The sequence below is a fragment of the Colletotrichum scovillei genome, assembly GCF_011075155.1.
Source record: "Colletotrichum scovillei strain TJNH1 chromosome Unknown Contig00006, whole genome shotgun sequence".
Classification (NCBI taxonomy): domain Eukaryota; kingdom Fungi; phylum Ascomycota; class Sordariomycetes; order Glomerellales; family Glomerellaceae; genus Colletotrichum; species Colletotrichum scovillei.
Genome location: NW_023336264.1, coordinates 2,014,356 through 2,036,986, shown reverse-complemented (window position 1 = coordinate 2,036,986; position 22,631 = coordinate 2,014,356). Strand labels below are relative to the sequence as shown.

At 53.5% G+C, this 22,631-nt stretch overlaps 5 protein-coding genes across 5 annotated transcripts; 2 read left to right on the top strand and 3 right to left on the bottom strand.

The window, feature by feature from the left end:
* Positions 1 to 873: 873 nt before the first annotated feature.
* On the bottom strand, positions 874 to 1,729 carry HER10_EVM0012500 (V-type proton ATPase proteolipid subunit 2; the record flags this gene model as incomplete). The annotated part of the gene is made up of 6 exons (XM_035481894.1): positions 874 to 916; positions 969 to 1,139; positions 1,198 to 1,313; positions 1,403 to 1,452; positions 1,537 to 1,567; positions 1,679 to 1,729. The coding sequence occupies 6 exons, from the start codon at positions 1,727 to 1,729 to the stop codon at positions 874 to 876; spliced, it is 462 nt and encodes a 153-aa protein (XP_035333513.1).
* Positions 1,730 to 3,406: 1,677 nt separating this feature from the next.
* HER10_EVM0009108 (CNH domain-containing protein) lies at positions 3,407 to 8,803 on the top strand. The gene is made up of 2 exons (XM_035478607.1): positions 3,407 to 7,987; positions 8,042 to 8,803. The coding sequence occupies exons 1-2, from the start codon at positions 4,379 to 4,381 to the stop codon at positions 8,129 to 8,131; spliced, it is 3,699 nt and encodes a 1,232-aa protein (XP_035333078.1). The 5' UTR covers positions 3,407 to 4,378; the 3' UTR covers positions 8,132 to 8,803.
* Positions 8,804 to 10,414: 1,611 nt separating this feature from the next.
* HER10_EVM0000612 (BTB/POZ domain-containing protein) lies at positions 10,415 to 11,223 on the top strand (the record flags this gene model as incomplete). The annotated part of the gene is made up of 2 exons (XM_035470386.1): positions 10,415 to 10,564; positions 10,618 to 11,223. The coding sequence occupies 2 exons, from the start codon at positions 10,415 to 10,417 to the stop codon at positions 11,221 to 11,223; spliced, it is 756 nt and encodes a 251-aa protein (XP_035332063.1).
* Positions 11,224 to 11,713: 490 nt separating this feature from the next.
* On the bottom strand, positions 11,714 to 12,553 carry HER10_EVM0010947 (uncharacterized protein; the record flags this gene model as incomplete). Its single annotated transcript, XM_035480391.1, has 2 exons — positions 11,714 to 12,340; positions 12,422 to 12,553. The coding sequence occupies 2 exons, from the start codon at positions 12,551 to 12,553 to the stop codon at positions 11,714 to 11,716; spliced, it is 759 nt and encodes a 252-aa protein (XP_035333308.1).
* A 2,437-nt stretch (positions 12,554 to 14,990) lies between these two features.
* HER10_EVM0005167 (uncharacterized protein) lies at positions 14,991 to 22,409 on the bottom strand (the record flags this gene model as incomplete). Its single annotated transcript, XM_035474790.1, has 3 exons — positions 14,991 to 20,288; positions 20,337 to 20,423; positions 20,478 to 22,409. 3 exons carry the CDS (start codon positions 22,407 to 22,409, stop codon positions 14,991 to 14,993), a joined length of 7,317 nt encoding a protein of 2,438 aa, XP_035332590.1.
* Positions 22,410 to 22,631: the final 222 nt, after the last annotated feature.

Genomic DNA, 22,631 nt, shown 5'->3' with positions numbered 1-22,631 from the left:
GAAGTAAGGCTGCGGTCTGTGTCCTCTGGCTAGACGAGGAAGCGCGGCCGATGACACTGGTAACGGGGTTTGTTTATTGACACTTACTCACTATTGTTGTTGTCGCAACTTTTGGGCCTTCGATAGGAAGGTCCGTCAAGGCACGCAGGGATGACCAAAGCAAGCCTTTCTACTGGAGATGATACTTGAAAAGTCTCTCGGTCACTACTGCACAACATTCCCCTTTTACACGCCGAGCCTACTGTCAAGCTCACCATCCTAGCCGGGGAAATTATCTGAGAGTCGGTATGATATCAAGCTGAGGCTGCGATACGAAGTCGATTGTACTAGACCTCGAGAGCTTTGTGTTGCATAGAGTTTCCCTGCTGGGGAAGTAAGCTAGAGACAGTTGCCGACGCTGATACCGCACATGGCCTTTGGGGTAACGGAATGATAGAGATTTCTGTCTCCTCCTCATCACAATGCCGAGCTACATTGCTGCTCCGTCTATACTAGATAGCCGAGTTCCATACACTTACTCGCGGCCCAACCACAGATTGGTCTGGCATGTGTACCACTCATCACAGACAATGGAATCAAGTTGCGTTCGAAAAATTTCAAAGATACTGAACCCGGATGCCTATCATACCTTCCACAGCTCCCGAGACCATCTTCTAGCCCGTCATACATGAAATCTACACGAGGGTCCTATTGTAACGCCGTGCCATATGCTGGTTTGGTCCAGAAACCACCCATACACCTTCTCTTTTGATGTTTCTTCAACCTGACGTCCGGCGGTTTCCTGGCTTAATGTACAGTTTGTTTCGTTGAAGGGTGGTGTTAAGTTGTAGTAATTTATCGCCGTTTGGATTGCTCGGAAAACTCGGGAGCTTCTTAGCCCTTGGACTTGGTGTTCAGGATAAGGGCGACAATGAGGCTACGTTGGTCAGCATCTATGCACCTGGCACATCTATAACCATGTGACATACCCGTAAAGACCCAAGACTTCGCCGAAAATAAGAATCAGGACCATGCCGACGAAGATGCGTGATTGCTCCATGTACGAGCGCACGCCCTTGTCGCCAACGACACCAATCGTGTAACCAGCCGCAAGGCCAGTGAAGCCGACGGAGAGACCGCAGGCAAGGTGCATGAAGCCGCTATTCTCGAGTCAGCATACAGGGGTCTGTTGTAATCGTGTATCTTGTTGCGACTAACTTGAACAAACTGTAGTTGCTTCCAGCACCGGGAGGGACCAAATCTTGGGCGATGAGGACCGAGATAACCAAAGAGTAAACAGCAATGATACCGGACATGACGACGGGAATCAGACACTACGGCAGTGTTAGCAGACGCTTTTCGACCGGGGTGTGGTATTCGATTGGCATGCCTTCATAATGAGGTCGGGTCTGAAAGTTCCGACACCAGCGATACCGATTCCTGACTTGGCGGTACCATATGCGGCGCCGATGCCTATCGAGGAGAGTCTGTTTAGTACACTGTCCATTCATCGTCGCGTCGGGTAAAAGCATAGCTATGCTTGCAGAGTCAACGTACATCCGAAGATCATGGCAGCCGCAATGCCGGCCTAGATTGAAGACATGTCAGCACAGGCTCGAAGGTACATGCCATAGCTGTTCGTAGCTTGCTGGAGTAACAGCTACTTGAGCAAGCAGAACGTCGGGGGGCGAGAGCTTACCATTCCGATGAACGGCGCGAACTTGGGGGCGAGGACAGAGTCTTCAGCCATGGTGGGCAAAACGGTGGTCGGACTCGATGCGGGGGATGCGTGTTGATGGCCGACGGAGGGGGGAGGGATATGCGTGTCGAGGATCCCGCGATGTTGGCTTCCTGGATCTAGGACCTTGGAGCTTGGTGACGGTGACGAGGCCCAATCAGGACTGCACTGTGGACAGGCTGAGGAACCCGTGACTCGGCGCCATACCGGCCCGACACACCAGCCCCAGTTCAACGGTGTTGTGGCTGGTGTAGCATTTGGGGAGTGGGCGTGTGGCTGGGCGGGGCTGGCAAGAATGGAGATGGTGCTCGAGTGCGGCGCAGCGGTCTGCAGCAACGTTCTCCAGGTGGCCTGTGCCTGACCGGGGTCTGGATTTCCTCTTATCGATGTATACCTTAGCCTTATCGCGGCGCATCATCCGAGCAGCGGGTGGAATCCCTGGGCTTTTTGGCCAACTTTCACTTCCACCCCCTTCGACTGCAGGTCACAGCTCTATCTCATGTTTTTGGCGCATTTTGCGTTCTTCACTCATAGCCAAATGGGAGGGGCGGGATGCGCCTTGGCGCGATGAATACAATTAACCTTTCGTCGCGTCTCTCTAATACTCGCGGGGAAGTGTCTCTTCTGGTTGGACAAAGAGGGCAGGAGAGCTTCGAGGGACGTTGTTAATTCGAAGCCATTCCGAATGCCGACCACAAAAAAAGTCAAGCTGACCTCGAAACATGGGCGCATTGCAAACAAGAGACAGGCCGGGGGGCCTCGTTGTTGGCGTGCGGTTCTTGCATGAGGAAGCTCCATTTCTTCCGGCAGTCACGCTGCCCACCTCACGCGGCGTTAAGACGGTCTCCAGTCTAGCCCCCCCTGTTTCTAGCAAAGGTTCTTGAATAATGAAGAGTGCGCTATCACAAGTCAGACATTGTTATTCTTAGATTTTGACATCGCCAGACCGCATGTTAGAGGAATGCCCAGGCCAGGCGAATCGACGCCTTTTAATATTGGATGCAGAGAAGCAGGGCGCTGCGTCTAATTCACGGGCGGAAGGGAGACGGTGGATCGGGCCAAGTCTCTCCCAAGTCCCAAGTCCCAAGTCCACCTGTGCTGGCGTCTCGGTGGATCGTCCAAATTGCACCTTTTGGCGGTCGGCCGTCCCTTTTGACATTGACTGGTTTGATTGATCTACTGTCCTAGCACGTTCGCAAGTTGTTGGCGTGCACCAGGCACGCTTCTTGCTCTCTGTGTGTGTATGTATACCATACCGGGTGTATCTGGGTAGCAGCAGCAGCAGCATCAACAGCAGCGAATGGAAGGGAATGGGCGCAAGTCGATCGCACAGCAGTTGTTGCCTTTGTAAGCGTGACCTTTTGTGGCACTTTCCTGGCCAAGCAAAAGAAGGGAAAAGAGAGAAACCCGCAGGCAGGATGTATCACTGTCCAACAGGCATACGCCGTCAGGTAGCATAACCGAAGGTAAGCAAGCAGGCAGGCTTAGGTGGAGGCCACCAGAACCTGGAATTACCTACCTCATCCGTACCTAAGGTAAGATAGATGAAGAAAGTGAAAAAGGTACCTTACATGTGCACCTCCCGCAGGAGAAAACGGCGCATCCAAAAAAGTACTCGTCCCGACCCTGACTAAGGTAAGGCGCCCTCCACCGACGAATACTTACTGGAGAGTGAGTACTCCTTAGATAATACGTAGTACCTAAATGCTCTGGACACCAACAAGAGGTGGTTGGTCCCCTCCCAGCGGTATCCCGTCCATCTTCCATGCACCACCCACCGTACCTAAGGTATCCAGACAAAGCTTTGGCTGTCTGCCAGTTTTGGTGCCGTCCTATCAATCTATCCCCAGCTTTCGACGCCTGTCCCAACCAACCTGGAAGCACCCCCAGTCTCCAGTCCCCGACCCAGTTCTAGCCCAATGCCGATGACTTAGCACCAACGACGACCAGCGACCCAGCAGCACCCTCTTCCACCACTACTACCACCACCTCCTCCACCACGAACCACCACGGCCACCACCATCCTTCGACTTTTTGCCCGCAACATTTCCTAGCCGCCAGCAACAAGTTACTTAGCATTGCTATCGCCTGCCCGCACGCACAACTGCGCTGCCTTATCTTACCCGACGCTCCTTTTCGCATCGTCTCGACATAAACAAAAGTTGCCAGATCTGCCGCGGCTCGGTTTCTTTTTCGTCGCCTTCCCTGTTTCCTTTCTTCTTCACCCCCCCTTCGACAATCGCCCGGGTCAGGGCCGTGTGTCAAGTCATAGGCCCATAACGTCACCCGGCCCATCCTGGAAAGGGGACGCAGAACACCTAGAACGAAGGGGGAACGGATAGCAACCACCAAAAAAAATCCTCCCCCACGCCGGCCACCGCCTCTCCGCCAAACTGACGACCGCCGCGTCGACATCTGCTTCTGATTTCGCCAATTGTGCCCTCTCAGCGGTTTGGGCGGTCCTGTGTCTCTTGGCCATAGTCGGCGGCCGTTGAGGCCTCACGTTGTTAGTACCACTCACTACACCTCTCTTTCCATCCTCTTGTACCACATTTTTCTCCACCTTGGCACACTTGCCATCTCTCCCCTTTAACCCAACCAACGACCAAAAGCTGATAAGGGCATTGTCGCCGACTTCCAGTTTCCTCCATCGAACCCATCATGTCCGACTACCGCGGCGACCCGAGGGGTCACTCGTCCAACTACCAGCGCGAAGCCGCCTACTCTAACATTTTCGGCGCCAATCCCCCGCCGGGACGTTCGCAGACAATGACCTCTTCTTCGATGCCTCCTCAGATGATGCCACAACAGCAGGGAGGAAGGACGCAGACAATGTCATCTTCCATGTCGTCTATGCAGCGACAACCGCCCCCGAGGGTGCCTCCAGGCCAGTACATGGACCGCGACCCGGGCTCTCCGAGAGGTGCTCCCATGCAGCCGAATGGCTACCCGGCTCAACAACGCTCAGCGTCCGGCGGCTATCAAGTGCCCAACCCGCAAGCACAATACATGCAGCAGCAACAGGCTCGCCGCCCTTACGGAGGACCTGCCGGGCCCATCCCCCAGCGTGATGGAAGGGGGCCGCCGCCGTCCCAAGGGCAGTACGGCCCACCAAGAACAGCAGCACAGCGATTTTACCAAGGAGCAGGAGGCGCGGCGCCAGCTATGAATAACGATTCATACCGCTCACAGTCTCTTGCTTCCGCCCCGAGACCGAACATGTACCAGCCTCCTTCCAATGGATACGGCTCACAGCCGAACCACCAGGCCCCGGCCAATGCTTTCCGCCATGCTCCGTACAATCCGAGCTCGTCTCGCACAACGGCACAAGGAAGGGTCGTTCCAGAACGCCAAGACGATCGAGCCATGTCAATGACTGGCTATCACCCGCAGGACCGCGATATGCACCAGTACCAGAATTCCCACCAGACTATGAGCGGTCGGGTCATTCCGAATAGAAGGGCGCCCGTGGAATTGCCGGCCACTAATGGAAGTTTCGGAGGAGGCTATACACCAGCGCCAGGGTCTCAGACCAGAACGATGAGCATGGCTTCTTCAATAACCGGTGACCCGAATAACCAGAGGACGATGTCGATGGCGTCTACGGTGGCACCAACGATTACGCCTTCAGAGAGCGACGCGACCCTGACGCATAGACCTTCTATGAGCAAGTCTATTGACGGCGAACGACCTCCAACTGGCAAAATTCGACCTCCCCTGGTTTATCCCGCACTGCTATCGCGAGTGGCCGACTGCTTCCGGCAAAAGATCATCACTGGCGACCGGACGAAGAACGAGCTCACGTATAAGAACGCCTTCAGTGGTGCCGAAGCTGTGGATGTCTTGTCGTACATTATTAGGACGACAGACAGGAATTTGGCGTTGCTGTTGGGACGAGCTCTGGATGCCCAAAAGTTCTTCCACGACGTCACCTACGAACATCGCTTGCGAGACTCCACGTCAGAAATGTATCAATTCCGAGAAACTCTGATGGAAGAAACGGAGGAGAGACCTGCGGTCGATGGTGTCTTTGTGCTCCTTTCCGAGTGTTACTCGCCGACTTGTACAAGAGATCAGCTCTGCTACTCCATTGCGTGCCCTCGCAGACTGGAGCAGGTATCTCGGCTGAACCTGAAGATCCAGCCTGGTCTGAAGAAGGAGTCTGAGAACGTTTCGAATGAAGATGATGTCGACCAGACCGATGAACAGAAGCTCTGGATCAACTCCGTTCCGAAAGAAGTGGCCGACAGCATCGGCGACAGGGAGAAGAAGAGACAGGAGGTCATTTCAGAAATCTGCTACACCGAGAGAGATTTCGTGAAGGACTTGGAATATCTGCGCGACTTCTGGATCCTGCCTCTGCGCTCCAAGGCTTCTCCGATTCCTGCTAACAAGAGGGAGAAGGTTGTCAAGGCAATTTTCAGCAATATTGTCGATCACCCAAGTTTGCATGCTGTGAGCGCAAAATTCGCCAAGATGTTGACAGAGCGGCAACAGAAGAACCCTGTTGTTGGAGCTATTGGCGACATTTTCCTCGAGTGTGTGCCTCAGTTCGAGCCATTTATTTGGTATGGTTCCAAGCAATTGGAGGCCAAGTTCGAATTTGAGAATGAACGATCCGCCAACCCCTACTTTGCCAAGTTTGTTGATGAGATCGAGCGGCGGAAAGAGTCACGCAAGCTGGAACTCAATGGCTACCTCACTAAGCCGACGACTCGTTTGGCTCGTTACCCACTTTTGCTGGAGAACGTGCTGAAGTACACAGAGGACGGTAGCTCTGACAAGGAAGACATCCCCAAGGTGCTCAAGTTGATTCGCGACCTCTTGACGAGAGTCAACGCCGAGTCAGGAAAGGCCGAAAACAGATTCAACCTGAGGCGACTCCATGAGCAACTGCGCTTCCGGCCAAACGAGAGGGTGGATCTGCGATTGACGGAGGAAGGCAGAGAGCTGGTGTTCAAGAGTCAGTTGAAGAAGACACCGCAAGACGCGTCTGAAATCACTGCTTTCTTGTTCGACCACGCAGTCCTTCTGGTGAGAATCAAGCAGGCTGGCAAGGGCGAAGAAATCAAGGCATACAGGCGGCCGATTCCTTTGGAGCTGCTCGCTATCCGTGAAATGGAAGAGGTCATTCCAGGCTCCGGTGCCATGAAGCGATCTTCGTCAAGCTTGCTTCCCGCCCTTCGAGCCAACACAAACGATAACAAGAAGAGTGAAGGCTGGCCGATCACATTCAGGCACTTGGGTAAAGCCGGGTACGAACTGACGCTCTACGCGTCTAACCAGGCTGCACGTAAGAAGTGGCTCGAGTTTATTGATAGCGCCCAGCAACGTTTGAGAGCTCGTGCCGACTTCTTCAACACAAGTGTCATCTCCACAGGCTTCTTTGTGGGCACAAACCAAGTCAACTGCGTTACGCCGTACGATGGTGGCCGCAAGTTGCTATATGGCACGGACAACGGCATTTACCTTTCTGATCGCAAGAGCAGAGATGCGATGCCCAAGCGTGTCATTGAGACGACGAGCGTCACCCAGCTCGATGTTCTCGAGGAATATGGCCTCCTTCTGGTTCTATCCAATAAGGCGCTTTATTCGTACCCGCTTGGAGCATTGGATCCGAACGAACCTGCTCTCTCGAAGCGACCCAAGAAAATCCAGAGTCACTGCAACTTCTTCAAGACAGGCATCTGCCTCGGCAGACATCTTGTGTGCTGCGTTAAGTCCTCAGCTCTCTCGACTACAATAAAGGTGTATGAACCCAACGACGCTATGTCGAAGGGCAAGAAGCAAAAGGGCTTCGGCAAGATGTTTGCTGGACAAGACGAGCTCAAGCCGTTCAAGGAGTTCTACATTCCCACGGAATCATCATCGGTACACTTCCTCAAGTCCAAGTTGTGTGTGGCATGTGCCCGTGGATTTGAGGTGGTTTCACTTGAGACTCTTGAGACGCAATCATTGCTTGACCAGGCAGACACGAGTCTCGACTTCGTTGCAAGGAAGGAGAATGTTAAGCCGATTCACATTGAACGCCTCAACGGCGAGTTCCTTCTCAACTACTCCGAATTCTCGTTCTTCGTCAATCGTAATGGATGGCGCGCGAGACCTGAATGGCGGATCGACTGGGAGGGTACACCGGGAAGCTTCGCTCTTAGCTACCCGTGGATTCTGGCGTTCGAGCAGAACTTCATCGAGCTCAGGAACATTGAGAATGGTGCTGTGCATATTGTGCCGCACAAGAACATTCGGATGCTGCACAGCAGCACGCATGAGGTAATGCTTGCTTCCTATCTCCCGCTTATCACGCACCTCACTGACAAATTACAGATCATCTTTGCGTATGAAGACGAGAAGGGAGAGGACGTTGTCGAAGCCATCGATTTTTGGAAGAGCAACAGGAGATCCGAAATCCCTTGATTTTACTCCACGAGTGAGCTGTTTCTCATCCGTCTGCCGAGGGAAAACATGTTTTAAAGATCGATACCAGAGTGATTTTACTCAAGAAATTCTTTTTCAGCCGTATCCGTGGCAGCCTTTCGGCGATGGAGAGGGTTGCGGTCTGCCTGATGGGCGCCAATCTCCGGGGCCGACGGTGTCGGGGGTGATGTTTCATGTAGAAGGGGTGAAGGCAATCCTGCTTCGCCATCGATACGTGGTTCTATTTTGCATTGTTGTTTCTACTTGGATGGGGATTCTTGTTCGACTGGGTAAGCAGCTTGTCCGCATGCAAAGGCTTGGATGTGGAAGGGCTTGCCACGGGAGTAGGATAGGACTCGGGAGAGAAAGGATGAAGGGCGAGGATCTAAGGAGAGAAGGAGAGATACAGGCGAGCGGTTGGCCGGAACAATTCGAAAGAAGTTGTTCCCATGCAAAAGATGCTTGTGTATCGCGTGAACGTGAGGAACGTGAGGCGACGACGATGAAGGGTAGGAATAGGGGGCCATGACGTGAGGGAGATTATCTTACGCATTGTCGTTTGAGCTTTGGGTCTGACGTTGCATACTGTGGTGCGTGGGCGGTTGGATTGATGTTCGAATCTTTGTAATTGCATGAGCGTGTTGGAGAATAAGATCCGGATGTTTACTGACATTGTGTTTCTTACTCTGCTGGGCGTGACGGGTGATGATGTTTCCACGTGCGATATCAAGTTTCGAGGAAGGTGAGGCCTCTTATCCCGTCTACCTTCCGAAAATCGAATATCATGCAGGAAGGATGTGATGTGAAAGTTACTTGATGGAAAGCAGAGAAAGAGAGTATGGGCAAAGTTCGGCCATTCTGAATTTTCATCAGAATCAAATGACAACGAGGTAAAGGGCTAAAGGGCCTTGAACGAGTCGATGTATCTGGTGAGCTGCGCAGAGCCTCAGACATGGCTGCCTTGCATGTCATATTCTAGGGCCCTGGTATATAATGGTCGGTTGGAATCACTTGCTAAATGCTGGCAAGATGATCCAATAGGGTCGTACCGTCCGTCTTGAGGCGGCGGCTACTGCAGAGATTCGGTTTCGTTGCAGAAATCATTGCGGCAGTTGAAAGAGATCTAGTGAAGAAAGCCACGCCTCCCTTTATCGACCTCCCTCTTTTTCCAGTTTTTAGCTTTGTTTACTGTCTGTGTATTGCGAAGAGAATAATATCGAAGTGTGAGAGAGCAGCTACTGGCCGTGATGCCTGCCATCTTGGGTAGCATGGAAATGTATGCAAATCAGAATGATATGCTACATCCACCAACCCAGGAGATAGCTTCTCAAGGACGTTGGGGTGAGCTGCGAACTCTTCTACGACGAGACCGGCTAGGCGTACCCTTGGTAAGGTAGTGCCCGCGGCGGTGCCTATAAAAGCAGCTTTTAAGCTAATGGAGGACTACAAATTGGCCCAGCTGGCCGTGCGACGCATGTGGATCAGTCTAGATGCACCGACTGGGCTCTCCACCCCCCGACCTCTATACACCGGCGCCGAAGACCATGACATGCAAAACAGCCTTAGATTAGGCTTTGCGCAAGGCTAGGACACAGCAAGACTTGAACTGAATCAGATGACAGTGGCTATTTGTCGCGGAAGAGCAGCATGAACTAGTAGAGCTTCCGATGGGTAACCCAGAACTCGTCACAATGCAATAAATATATGTGTACGGCATTCTTCTCGCATAGAAAATACTTGTCTGTATCTCAGACAGAGAGCTTCCTGCAAGAATTCAAAGATCCTATCTAGGGTTGGCGTTTTCAATCCGCAACGCCAAGTGAGTCAGTCCTTGAGATGTCAGCGATCGTGTAAGTCAACGAACTGCGCTGCTCGCGATTAACCTGACCTTGAAGCATTGAAGTATTGACAACCATAATTATTCGGCTCTTCTTCATGATGAAAACAGATGCAGAGTACTCAACTTGGATCCTTAATCAAGTACCCGTTTGTAACGTCTTGTCAGACGGCAAGCACCTGGCCTCCATTCTCCCACGTCCTTTCCCTAGGTACGCACTTAAACCGCCGTACCTGCCTTCTCATCAGTAGCCCGGGCAAATTCAGCCCTCTGGACTTTCCTTCTTCGCATGGAAAACAATAGACCGTTCCCACCTCACTTTTCCCCTTTTCTTCTGCGGCAAGACGCTTCCACGTCTAAATCTGATTCTCATCACGCCAATATTCCACACCCACTCGCTCCAGACCAATCTTTACTCAGACAACCCAACCAAAAAGGCTCGCACAATGGCCGAAGAGGATCATCGATGGATGATGGAAACCGGCACGTTGTCGGATTTCACAATCGTCTGTCAAGGCGAAAAAATACGGGTCCATAAGGTAGTACTCGCCATGTACTCCAAGTACTTTGAGGCCATGTTTCACAATTACTACAAGGTTACACTCGTCATTCCCATTTTTTGATCGATAGAATCTGACATGGGAAACAGGAGAGCAAGGACGGTGTTGTCGAGTTCGAAGACGTCAGACCGGACCTTATGCGTCACCTGCTCGACTATTTCTACAAGGGCACTACTGAATGGAAAGTGCCTAAGTCTGATCTTCTTCTGCACGTCGAGCTCTGGATTCTCGCCGATCGATTCGAAGCAAAGACAGCTATGCTCACCATTGAGAAGCGAACGATGGCCGAGTTGAAGCCCTTCAAGAACAAGACCCGTGTCACCGGTGAAGGTGTCCTTGACTTGGTTGTCACGCACCCGACTTGTGAAGAATCTGCCATGTCATGCATCATCAGCGAGGCCGCTTACGTTGTGCTCCTTGATCCGAAGCGTCAGGCTTCCGCTGGAAAAGTGAAGGATGCTATCTCAAGACACCACACACTGGCAGAATTGATGGCCTTTTGGTCTGCCCAGTACGTTGCGTCCAGTAGCCATCAGGGAACGATTTCTCTGTCGGCCAAGGGTGAGAATGTGCGGGACGACGTGATCGCCCAACATTTCACGAAGCTATTGCCACCGAAACGTCTTGCTAAGGACGACTCCATGCCAGGAGCGAGGTACTTTACTCCATCTCTCTTCTTGTCAAACCGCCACTAACTAATCGAAGCAACGCATCTTGAGTATTATCACATCACAAGGCTACTCCAGTTAGTCACTGGCTGTTCACTCGGGGGAGAAACTGGACTCTAGAGGGCATGTTGAAGTTTCTCGCGATGATTGGGGTTGACAGGTCAGGGGAAGGAAGATGAAGATGGGAACAAGTATTTTGAAGTTTGGAACCTTCATAACTAGAGGCATGATGCCTTACACATCGAGATCCCGTCGTCAATGAATTCGATTAAACACAGATAGGCAGAAACTATACAGGCTATAACAGACGAGCGAACGAATAGTAAGGGGTCCAAAGTGATTTGATCCTTTTCTAAGCTATTTGCATCAGTTTGTTTTGATGAACTGTTCTTGGGACATATTTGATATTAGATTCTAATGTGGTATCGAGCTAAAGTAAACACAAGCGCCGTCATGCGAACCATGAAAATCATCACCCCTGCCCCTATTACAAAAAGAAAAGACACCGATTCCTCCCCTATTTCTTGGTACCAGCCAGGTGCCACTCAAACACCTTTCTGAACCTCTCCTTTCCATCGCCCTGAATGGTGTCTCCGTGGCATGGGATGAGCGTATCAAAGTCCCACGCATCGATCCTCTGAATGCTCTCGTTGAAGCTCGGCCTGTTTTTGCTGCTCATCACATACCACTGGAAGCGCTTCACCCACTTGACGTCGCCCTCGGTAGTCTGCAGGCCGCCAAACAATTTGTTACCGAAACCGGAGGAAGTGTCGCGTTCGCCCTCGGGCGCCTTAGAGTACTGCTCCCTTGGGGGCAAGTTGAAGAGCAGATCCGCCTGGATGAGGACGCGCTCGGGCTTGAAGTAGAAGACGAGCTCCTTGTTGGCATGGGCGTCGACGTACTCGTACTCGAAGTCGGCGTCGAACTCGGGGGTGATGGTGGTGCTGCGCTTCTCGGCGCCGTCCTTGAAGACGACGAAGAACTCGTCCGTGGTGTTGATCTTGGGGTCGCCCGTCTGCTTGGCGCGCTTCTGCGGCAGGCCGTCGGGGCCGATGATCTTGGCCTGCGGGTAGGCGGCCTTGTACTCGGAGATGAAGATGTGGTGCTCCATGTCGGGGGCGATGATGTAGGCGAGGTTGCCGCCCTTTTCGGCGATTTTGGCTTTCACGGCGTCGGTGAGGGCGACGGGGCTGAAGACGGCGAGGGAGCCGGAAGTGAGGCGGACTAGGGTTGCTCGGCCGCCGATTTTGAGGGTGCCGAAGCGGGAGAAGGGGACGGAGAAGGTTGTGATGTTTGGGGTGAGGTCGCGGATGACCATGACGTCTGCCGGGTTTTGGGGGATGAGTTTTGAAGACATTGTGAGGTTGTGGATTTGGTCTTTGGCGGATTTGAGAGGGCTGGTGTGGTTGTCCTTGAGTTGTTGCTCTGGCGAGTCGAGGGTGTGTTGGCCCTGGATTGGTGACTGCGGATTGGTGTTTGTGTTGTTGTTGGTGTGAGATGAGGTCCCTCCTGCTGATTCTTGCGCTTGGGATCGAGCTTGTGGGTTATGAGTTGCTGTGAATGTTCTGCGATGGATGCGCGAAGGATTGAGATTGCGTGCGTGGGCTGTTATAGCCGGGTATCTTGATAGTCTCTATATGAGGAACGTGATTAGAAATGCGAACGTGCGTGACGAGGTGTGAAATAGCAGATCTTGAAGCTCTTTATGAGTTGTGAGCTCAGTGTGAGGAGGGTGAGCGACTACCTATATATGAGGTAATGGCGGGCGGCGGGCTGCTGGGATGAGGCAAGTTCACGAGCTAAAAAAGCACGTACCATTTCAAATTCAAATGTACCTTGCGGTAAGGGTCCAAGTCCGAGGGAGACGACGTTCTAGAATTGGGGAGGTGGGAGGGCGCGGGAGTGGGGGATGCCGTCAGCAAATTGGGCTTGCCAATTTTTTTCTTCACAAGAGGTGACTTGGGAACGGTTTGATAGGTAGGTGAATGGGATGAGTTCCGCGCAGGAGAGAGATCGTCCGGGTGTGGTCGGGAAATGGTGCTGAGTCGGGGAGAAGACGTTTCATGGAATCCGATGGGGTGACCGGCGCATGGGAAATGAGATTTGAATGCCTTGTTTGGGTCGGCCGAGCTTTTTCTTCTCAGCTGTCCTATGAACTTGTTGGAAGTTGGTAGGACCAGACCAAACCAGAACTCTTCTCTATTCTTGTTGCGGCGAGCTTTGCCCTTTGTATGCCAACCTTTGTTCCGCTTTCTGGTTGTGTCTTGCTGTATCCGTAGACTCTCAATTTCAACTTATAATTAATGTTGACTGACGACCAGCCTCTGGTTGTTGCGAAAAGTCTCTGTACAATCAATTTGGATTGACATGCGAATGCGAATATGTCAAATTGGTGTTCGATAGGTGGTCAGTTGGGTCTCCGGACCAGCCGCGGCGGATGCTCCTGCAGGTTGCTGTCAGTCAGAACGTTGTTTCCCACCACAGCCCACTGAAAGGCGCTGGGCGTGGCCCCCCCAAGTCATGACATCACTGGCCAGGTGGTGTGAGGTGGGACCGCATCAGAGTGACATCTTCCATTGCGCCCTACACTAACTAAAACTGCCGCGCTGTTAGTAAGCCAGGCGCCAGCAGCCATCTGTAATAGCATAGTAGTGCCTTTTGCTAATCCCAAGCTCCAATTCCAAAAGAGCTCGATATTACTCTGCTTGGTATCTCGCGGCCGAGGTAGAATCGGGGACGGCGGATCGCAGAAGCCGTTCAAGGCCCCGAACGAATGGATTTCGATGTGCTGGTCCGCTGGTGCAGCAAGTGCCGGGCCGTGTGACGGGATCCTCCTTCCTAGTCTCTTCATTCGACTTGCTTGTCTTGGTAATCCAAAACGTTCTCCAGCTGCCAGCAAGCCAGGCGCGCTTGCATTTCCGCGAAACATTTCCTCCGATTCCCTTCTTTTTTTATGGGAACCGGGGAGACGAGTCGTTCCGTTGCAGAACTTTGAAGCAAAAAGTGCAAAACAGAACAGGTACGGGGCCGAGGCACAGACGCCGGACTAGACCGAAAGTGGGAATCTTCTGGATAGTGGGGCCCCGGGGCGCTAGGCCCTTTTCCGCCCCGTAGAGTGCGGCTTCTTTCCATCTTTTCTTCTCTCTTTTGCAGATAACATGGTGGCCCAGGGTCCCGGGACGGAACTGGAAACTGGACGTGGATGACACGACATGGGCCCCGTTCCCCGAATTCCAAATCATGCGTCGGAGTGCTGAGCGGAGGTTATCGTCAGTTTGTCACTGGCTCACTGGTCACTTGTCGGCCAGTCACTCACGCAAAGTCCTTTCGTTCTCGTTTCCTGTCAAGACCATGTCAAGAGCGGGCACACGGATCGTCAACTGGTAAATGATGCCATGTTTCTCAAAATCTCTTTGCATGCTATTTCCCAAAACAGTAGTCATCCGTACAACCAGTGAACCAGTCCTTACAACCATGTGGTAAGCAATTACAACAAGTTACAGAACAGTTCCCAACGCCGTTGAACTCCGTGGAACCCTAAACGAACGATCCGAACAATTGCTCCCTGCAGACTTCCCGGACATGCATACGCAACACCGTTTATCGTTTGCCCCATCATCAGACGAAAAACTTCTACCACACATCACTTTGCTCACTGCTAGAATCTCCGTCTACTGACAGATCCCCCGCCAAGACGCTCCCGAAGGATACCCTCTCATCTGCCGTCCTCCGCCTCCCGCGCCTTCCACGGGCACGAACTTTCACTCCTTTGCTTTCCCCTCCAAACCTCAAAATCACCTCCTGATGCCCGCCGCCCCATCGTCTGTAGTGACAGGCACAGGAGGCTCCGTCGTAGAGAACCCAGTAAGCCTCATATCGATCCCGTCGAGACCCCACCACCTGGATCGTTCCGGGTGCAGAGCCCTCTCGATGTAATACGCCCTCGTGTACCCGTTGGCCATATCGTAGACCTTCTGCACGGCCCACGTCGCCATGAGCGCCTGGTACAAGGAGTAGAACCAGTACAAGATGATCGCGTCCTTGATCGCCAGCGCCAGGAGCTTGGGCGACGGAATCGTTGGTTCGCCCGGTCTCCAGCGCCTGCCGGGTAGGTAATAGACGGCCGAGTAAAGGTTCCCGGCGACCAGCCAGTAAAGTGTCTGCCTCCACGCGACTCCGTGGATGCGTATGCAGCTCCAGAAGGCGAGGAGCAGGCGCGCGAAGTAGCTCAGGCGCGGGTTCTCGATTCGATCTCTCGTGTCGCTGTCCATGCGTAGGAGGCCGGCCAATCGCACCAGGAGAAGGCCGTCGTCTTCGGGGACCTCGGCCGTCTCCGTTCCGGAGGCGGCTTCGGCGGTCGTTTGGCTTCCAGCGCTCCTCATTTTGGGTTTACGACCACAGCAGCGTCTGTATTTGGCGTAGAACTTGACAAGGTCGTCGATGACTTCTTGTCTAGCACCTATCGGCCTGCCTGCTGAATCGCAGGCAGCAAGGCAGGGACAGCCACACATCTTGCCGCTTCCTGTCTGCTTCTTGCCGGGTTCTCGAGCACCGCCGCTGGAACCTTCACCGTGGTTGTCATCATCATCTTCGTCGTCGTCGTCGTCGTCGTCGGGATCACCATCAGGACCACCGGGTGCGCCTGCACGCTGCTTCCCCTTATCCTTCTTCTCCCGCCCAGGCTCCTCTCCAGATGTCCCCTCTTCGGCGGCCTTCAAGTTCTGCTCATCCTGATCAATCATCAAATCCACGTTCGTTCGAGCTTGCTCCTGCAGCTGCTTCTCCATCAATACCATTCTCTTCTTGGCATGTTGCAGCTGCATCCTCTCGGCCTCCAACTCCATCTCGCACAACCTGAGTCGCTGCCTCTGCGAAGCCAAGATCTCCCTCAACTTGGACTGCTGAAGCTTCATAGAAGCGTCTCGTTTAGCCAGTCTGTCGTCGAAATCTCGCTTTTGCTGGCGAACTTGTCGGTCGTTGAGGTCTCGCAGATTCTTCGACTGCCTCTCGTACTCCTTCATTGCGTCGACGAACTCCTGCTCTCGCTCCGACTCCGCCTCAAGTGGGAAATCTTCGATCTCTTGGTAGTCGGGAACCTCCAGATGTAGAGCGTTGGTGATGCGCTGTCGCATCCGGGCCAACTTTTGTGCGTCGGTGCCCGATGTGCCCGCCGTGACGTCCAGAGCCCGTTCCATGTCGGTCGCCAACGTCCTGCCTCTGTCTACCAACTTTTCGTTGGCCCTCCGCAGCTGACGGATTTCTTCTTGCAGGTCCTTGATGGTTTCGACGGTACCATCGAATACGGCGCTCTTCGTCGACTGCTCCTCGGCAAGCTTCTTCTCCAGCTTCGCGATCTCGCGCTTCAACTTTTCAACTTCCTTATTTTGCTCTTCGTAGTAGTACATCGTCTCGCGGATCTCCTTGTCCACGCCGTCATCAATGGCCTGTTTCTTGTCTCTTTCTAGCTTGCTGATAGTCTCTTTCAGCTTCTCGTTCATCTTCTCCGAAGTTGATGCGCGGGCATCTGCAGCGAACCGTTTGAGCCTCTCGTCGTTTTGTCGCTTCGCGGCTATCTGTTTGAAATCTTCGAGCTTCTCTTCCAACCTTTTGTTCTCTTTCTTGAGTCGCTGCGCCTCTTCCGTGAGCTCGTTGTCAGACCGTCCCTCGAACTCATTGACCTCTCTCGCCTTCAGAGCGGTAATTGTTGCGTTGGCCTTTTCGAGCATGATCTTGAGCTGTCGGGCTCTGCTGCGCAGGAACTCATAGTTTTGAGAGTTGATGCCGTCGTGGATGAGGCACTCGATGGCATAGTTGAGACGCTCAAGATTGCTTTGGACATTCTCACAACTCATGGACCAATCATTCAGGGGGTCCCAGATGCTTCTCGGGAGGTAGGAGGGTAGGATTCGATCCGTGGTGGGAAAATTGAAGAAATCACTTGATGCCTGCGAGGAAATTTCGGTCGCGAGGTCGTCAAAGGCGTTGTGGCTCTGGAATGCCCGCTGAGACTCGTCGTTTTGACTGTCCGGGCTGGCTGGCTGCGCGGCAGCAGACGATGGTCCTGCCTGAGAAGATCCTGGGCCTCCTTGATCCGCGGGTGCGCTGGGGAGCGGATGTGCAGAGACGCCGGAAGGCGTCGGTCCTGGCTGGTTACGGACGGGATCATCAGCGACTTGCAGATTCAGCGTGGCCTCCATGATGGCATTTCGAGCGTACATGCAAGCCCGTTGTTCCCGGTATGTTAGCGTCAAGATCTCCCGGATGGCATATACGCGTGCCTCCCAAGGAGTCCGCTTGGGTGACTCATATTGATCGATATCTCCATCGACGGTGCTGTCGCCCGAACTTCCTGGATCGTCGCCGTCGGGGAATCTGTAAGCCTTCTTCTTCCCTCTCCACTTATCCAGGTCCTCTGATGGACGATTCAGCGAAGGGTCCGGGGGCAGCGGAGGTTCGGCGACGTTGGGCTGGGTGCCGGAGGCTGAGCTTGTCCCGGCGACGGTGGCCTCCGAGTCAGCTAGGTCTCTGACGGCCTGTCCCACGGCCCTCCGTTCTCGTTGGAGCTGCTGGGTTGGCTCGCGCGGGTTGCCGAGATCTTGGTATAGCCGGTTGAAAATCCTTCCGTAATGAGCGATGTTTCTGCGCAATATCCTCCCCTCTTGCTCTAGGGTTGCATCGGCCTCATCCCTCATCCTCTCCAATGCGACGATGGCTTTGCGGAGTTTCTTTGGATCGTCACCGGGGTCCGGTCCGTCTATATCAAAATCATCATCGTCGCCGCTGCCAGAAGGAGTTTCGCTACTGCTGGCAGTCACCCAGCTGCTAGCCTCGGACTGATGAGGTTGGCTGTCACCATCACTCCCGCCGGCATTGTTTCCGCTGCTATTCTCGTTGGCTGTCGCGTTGGCTGTCGCGTTGGCTGTCGTGTTGGCCGCCGTGGTGGCCGCCCTGATCTCGATCCGCTCGAGCCTTTCTTTGTACATGTGAATCTTCTGCGCGAATTCGTACAGCTCGTCAGGATAGTTCTCAATGTTGGTCTCAAAAAAGTGCCTTTTCGCCAAGCCCAGTTCGTACATCTTAGTACGAGCTTCGTTGAAGGCGTCACGGAGCTCTGCCAAGCGGTCAACTTCGTACTCGTCAGGATTTTCTGGTAGCTCCATTTTCCCAAGCGTGTCGCACAATCTCTTGAAGAAGGAATCAAGTTTGTCGGCGGTGGCAGACTGCTTTCGTATCAGACCTTTGAAAGCGTCTTGGAACTGCTGGTGCATGGCTCTGAATTCAGGAGGGGGGCCTTGGTTGCCTGATGTCGTCCCCAAAGTCCCCTCGCTGGGCGGTTGGTAATCGGGGTTCCGCGTCGAGCTTTCAACTGGTGGCGTGTAGTGAGTCTGTGTGCCCTGGTGAGAGATCATGATCCCGCTCGGCACGGCTGTAGCCGACAAGACTCGTGTCAGCCCTTCGTTCTCGCTCGTTAGAGCAAGGACTTGTCGTTCCAGCCCAGCCGACTCCCTCCGATGGTCCTCCTCCAGAGTCTGGATCTTGTGTTCGAGGGCATCTACCGTCTTGCCATGCTCTTCTTTGATCTTGGCTAGATCAGCATCCTCATCAGGGGCTTGGTTCCGATTCTCCAGCTGTTGAACCCTGAGCTTGAGCTCCTCCATTGTCTTCTGTTGAGCTTCGATCTCCGCCGGATCTGTACCCTCGTCGGCAGCCGACTTGCGGCTCTCCAGGTCGCGGATCTTGAACTCGAGGCCATCCACCACTTCCTGGTGCGTAGCTTTGGTCCTCTCAAGCTCAGTTTCGCCCACCTCGGCTCTCCGCTTCAAGCTTTGAACCTCGTCCTCCAACCTCTCGACGGTTTTGTTGTGCTCCGCCATCCACTCTTCTCGCAACTCCTTGTCTTTCTCAACCAGCCTGCCTTTGATCATGTTTTCGAGGTGGTCGACACCCTCTTGCTCCACTATGAGGCGCCTCTTCAGCTCACTGTCGTATCTTTGTTTTGCAAAGCTCCATTTATTCCGGAATTCGGCCACCTTCTCTTCAAGTGTGCGTACTTCCGCATTGAGGCGCTCGCCGTGTTCGTGGCATTCGTCGAGAGCCTTCTGCTTCGCCTTCAACTCCTCCATCTTTTCCTTGAGTAAGAGGTCCTTTCCTCGTATTTCCCCATCCTTGTGTTGGATTTCTTCGTCCTTGCGTTTGATCTCTTCAATCTTCTTCCTCATTTCCTGCTCGATTTCCCGTAGTTGCTCAAGGAGTCTGACGTTTCGTTCTGCAACTTCGTCCGCAGAATCCATGTACGTCTTGAGATCCTCCTTCAATGCGTCTCTCTGTTGGGACAATTCTACCTTTTCTTCCTGGAGCTGATCCCTCTCAAGAGTCAGGCTGTTTCTTTCCTCTCGAAGATTCTTGGCATCCTCATCGAGGCCGGCCACCGTCTGTTGGATCTCCTGCAGATCTCTGCGGCTCGCTGCCTGGTCGCTTTCCGCTTTGTCCACGCGGTCGATCAGGTCGGCCACCAGCTTGAGGTGTTCTCCCGGGTCGTCCAGCGAGCTCGCACCTGTGCTCGATCCGTCCGCTGTGGCAGCCTCTTGTGCCATCTTTTCCTGCGCCAACTTTTCTCGCGCGCAGGCGTACATAGCCTTGGCCTCAGCTTTGCCCAGTCTGTCGTGGACAGCGCTTAACTGCCCCTTGAGCTGTTCAGAGACCTGCGAAATGAACTCTTCCCTCCTCTGGAGTCTCTTGAGCTCCTTTGTTCGTTGCCGGAGCGTAACTTCCAGGTTCTTGATCTTCTCGTCGGCTTCCTTGAGGTTGGTCTCGGCGTCTTGTTCGTCGCGCGCCTGGATAGCAGATGGTCTGTTGGCTTCTCTCTTCATTCGTTCGGCATTAGATTCGTGCTCCTCGATGGTCTGCTCCAGCACCCGAGCGCTTGCTTCCAGCTCCGCAATCTCATCAACAAGCTTCTTGGCCTCATCTTTGAGGTCTCTTATCTCCTTGTCGGCTTCCTTACGATGATGCTGGCACTCGTCCAATGCGATTTTGGTACTGCGTAGCTCACGGGACACGTCCCCTTGGTCAACCTTGCTTCCCTGGGTCCCCTGAGTACTGGTTAGCATCGCGTCAAGAATGGAGCTGCTTGAACTCACTGCCGAAGACACTCTATCGAGTCTGCTGAGTTCGTCCTCAATTGTCTGTAGCGTTCGATCGGGGCTGCCCTGGTTCTCTTCCGGTTCCTATGAACCCAATTAGTAATTTCATCCAACCTTGCGAGGTTCGATTCAACTTACCGCGGAGGACTGGCTGTTGAATTCTCCAAGCTCCTTCGCGAGATTAAGCCTCTCTTCAGGCTCGCTCTCTGTCTGCGATTCTTCGCATTTTGAAGCTACCGCCCCAGAAGTCCGCTTGGGAGGCGAGAACAAATCATCAGACAGTGACTGCGAAGGCTTTTCGTCGGAAAGCACGACGGCATGAGGGTATCTACGAAAGCCGTCGTTGCCGTCACAAACCAAGTCCGCTAGCCTAGCTTCCTCTTCCCGCCAGTTGCTGTACAGGTTGCTCGTGGCATCGTCCATGGCGAGGCCGTAGAAACCGACAACCTCTCCGATGATGTCCCGCATATCGTCCATGGGAACGTCTTGTTTTAGTGCCTCGTCGCGTTCTGTCTCTGCTTGAGCTAGTCGTAACTCCAAGTCCGAAACCTCGCCCCTCGCATTGTCGACGAGCTTACGATACTCGGCCAGGGGAACGTTCTCGTGGTCGACGGTGAAAGTCATGTTTTCCACCTCGATTTGGGCCTGGGAGACTTTTCTGGTCTGTTCCGCCAATTGTTTCCGAAGGCTCTCGACCATGGCTTGCGCTTCCTTGACTTGCTTTTGGTAGTCCACCAACTGCTTTTCCATATAGGAGACGTCCTCTTCGTGCCGCTTCTCCTTCGCCTGCCATACGCCCTTCTCTTCTTCGAGTTTACGCTCCGCTGTCGCCCTGGTTGACATTTCGGCATTGAGCTGATCACGCAGCTTAGAAATGGTACTCTTGAGCTCTTCCTCGTTCACTGGAGGAGCCATTTGTTGGATGCGCAATTGAACTTCATTGAGCTCTGCTGTGCGGTGCTGGAGTGCAATCTCCTTCTCGTTGCACTCATTCTGAGCTCTCTTGAGCTGGTTTTGATTTGCTTCCAGGCCCGACTTGAGTTTGTCTCGCTCGTCGATACACTTCGTGAGCTGCACCTCGAGGTCTCGTGCCTTTCGCTCAAGTGGGCCAAGTTCGCCAAGTTTGTCACTTTGCGTTGCCACGATCTGTTGCAATGCAGTCTTTTCCCTCTCAAGCTGCGCGTGTGCTTGCGTCGAGGCCTCAAGTTTTGAACTCTCGATCTGAAGTTTCTCTTGCCACGTACTACATTCTTCGGAGACCTTTGAGGCAAAATTCTTGAAGAGTTGCTCGCATGTTGTGGGCGCCGGCTCCTTGTTGACTAGATGAAGAATGCCGTGTGATTCCGCGAGGCCTCTTAAGTAATTTCTCACATCCTCGAGCCCTTTCGACTCAGTTGACTCAATTAGCTCCGCATTAGGTGCTGGATTGCTCGCTTGAGTCTCCTCGCCTTCTTGTTGGCCCAGCGGAGTCGACTCAGAGGTGGATGGGGCCGGACTTTTCGGCCGGCTGGTCTGCTTTGTCTGCCTCGCTGGCTGAATGGGAATAGTGCCCCTGGAATCGTCGGGGTTGCGACGCCTGCCCCTGGATACTGAACTATCGCGCCGGGACATGCTTGAGCTCCTGGAGGCTGAATCTGACGGCACTGCTTGGCCTCGACCTCGACTAAACGGAAGCTCTGCTTCGCCAGCAGGACGATCAGAGGATACATCCTGTATGGCTGTTGCGGGCGTAGCTGGTGTTGGGAAATCATCGCGCGAAGGGCTTGCCACGCTCCGCATATCCAACTTCGCTCCAGTGGCACCCTTCCCAGCCAAAGCGGCCCAGGGGACCCTGGAAGGCTTTGCTGTGGTTGACGAGTCACCGCGAGGCGCTGATGATGTGGACGCCCTGCTTCCACTTCGCTGTTGCTCTCCATTTGCTGGAGGTTGTCTAGAGCCCTGGTCCGACGAAGCCCGCACATCTAGCTCATCTTTCTCAGATGTTGCTGTGGTTGGAGGTTCCTCCCGAGAGATCGTTCGACCTGGGGTCACCTCACTCTCTGGAACCTCATCGCCCTTCTCCCCAGCCATCTCTCTCGGTGCCAAGTATGTCAGCTTTCAAGCAAGGTGTACTTACAATTTCTCTCATATGATCTATGATGTAAAACAGCAAGGAAAACAAGATAGAGAAAGCTAAGAAGAGGAATGGAAACAACGAAAGCTGCCCAAAGGTCTTTGATCTCTGAGGACACGCCGTACTTATATCATAGGTTGTCTTCAGGATGGCGAACATTGACTTGGCCTTGAGGAGTC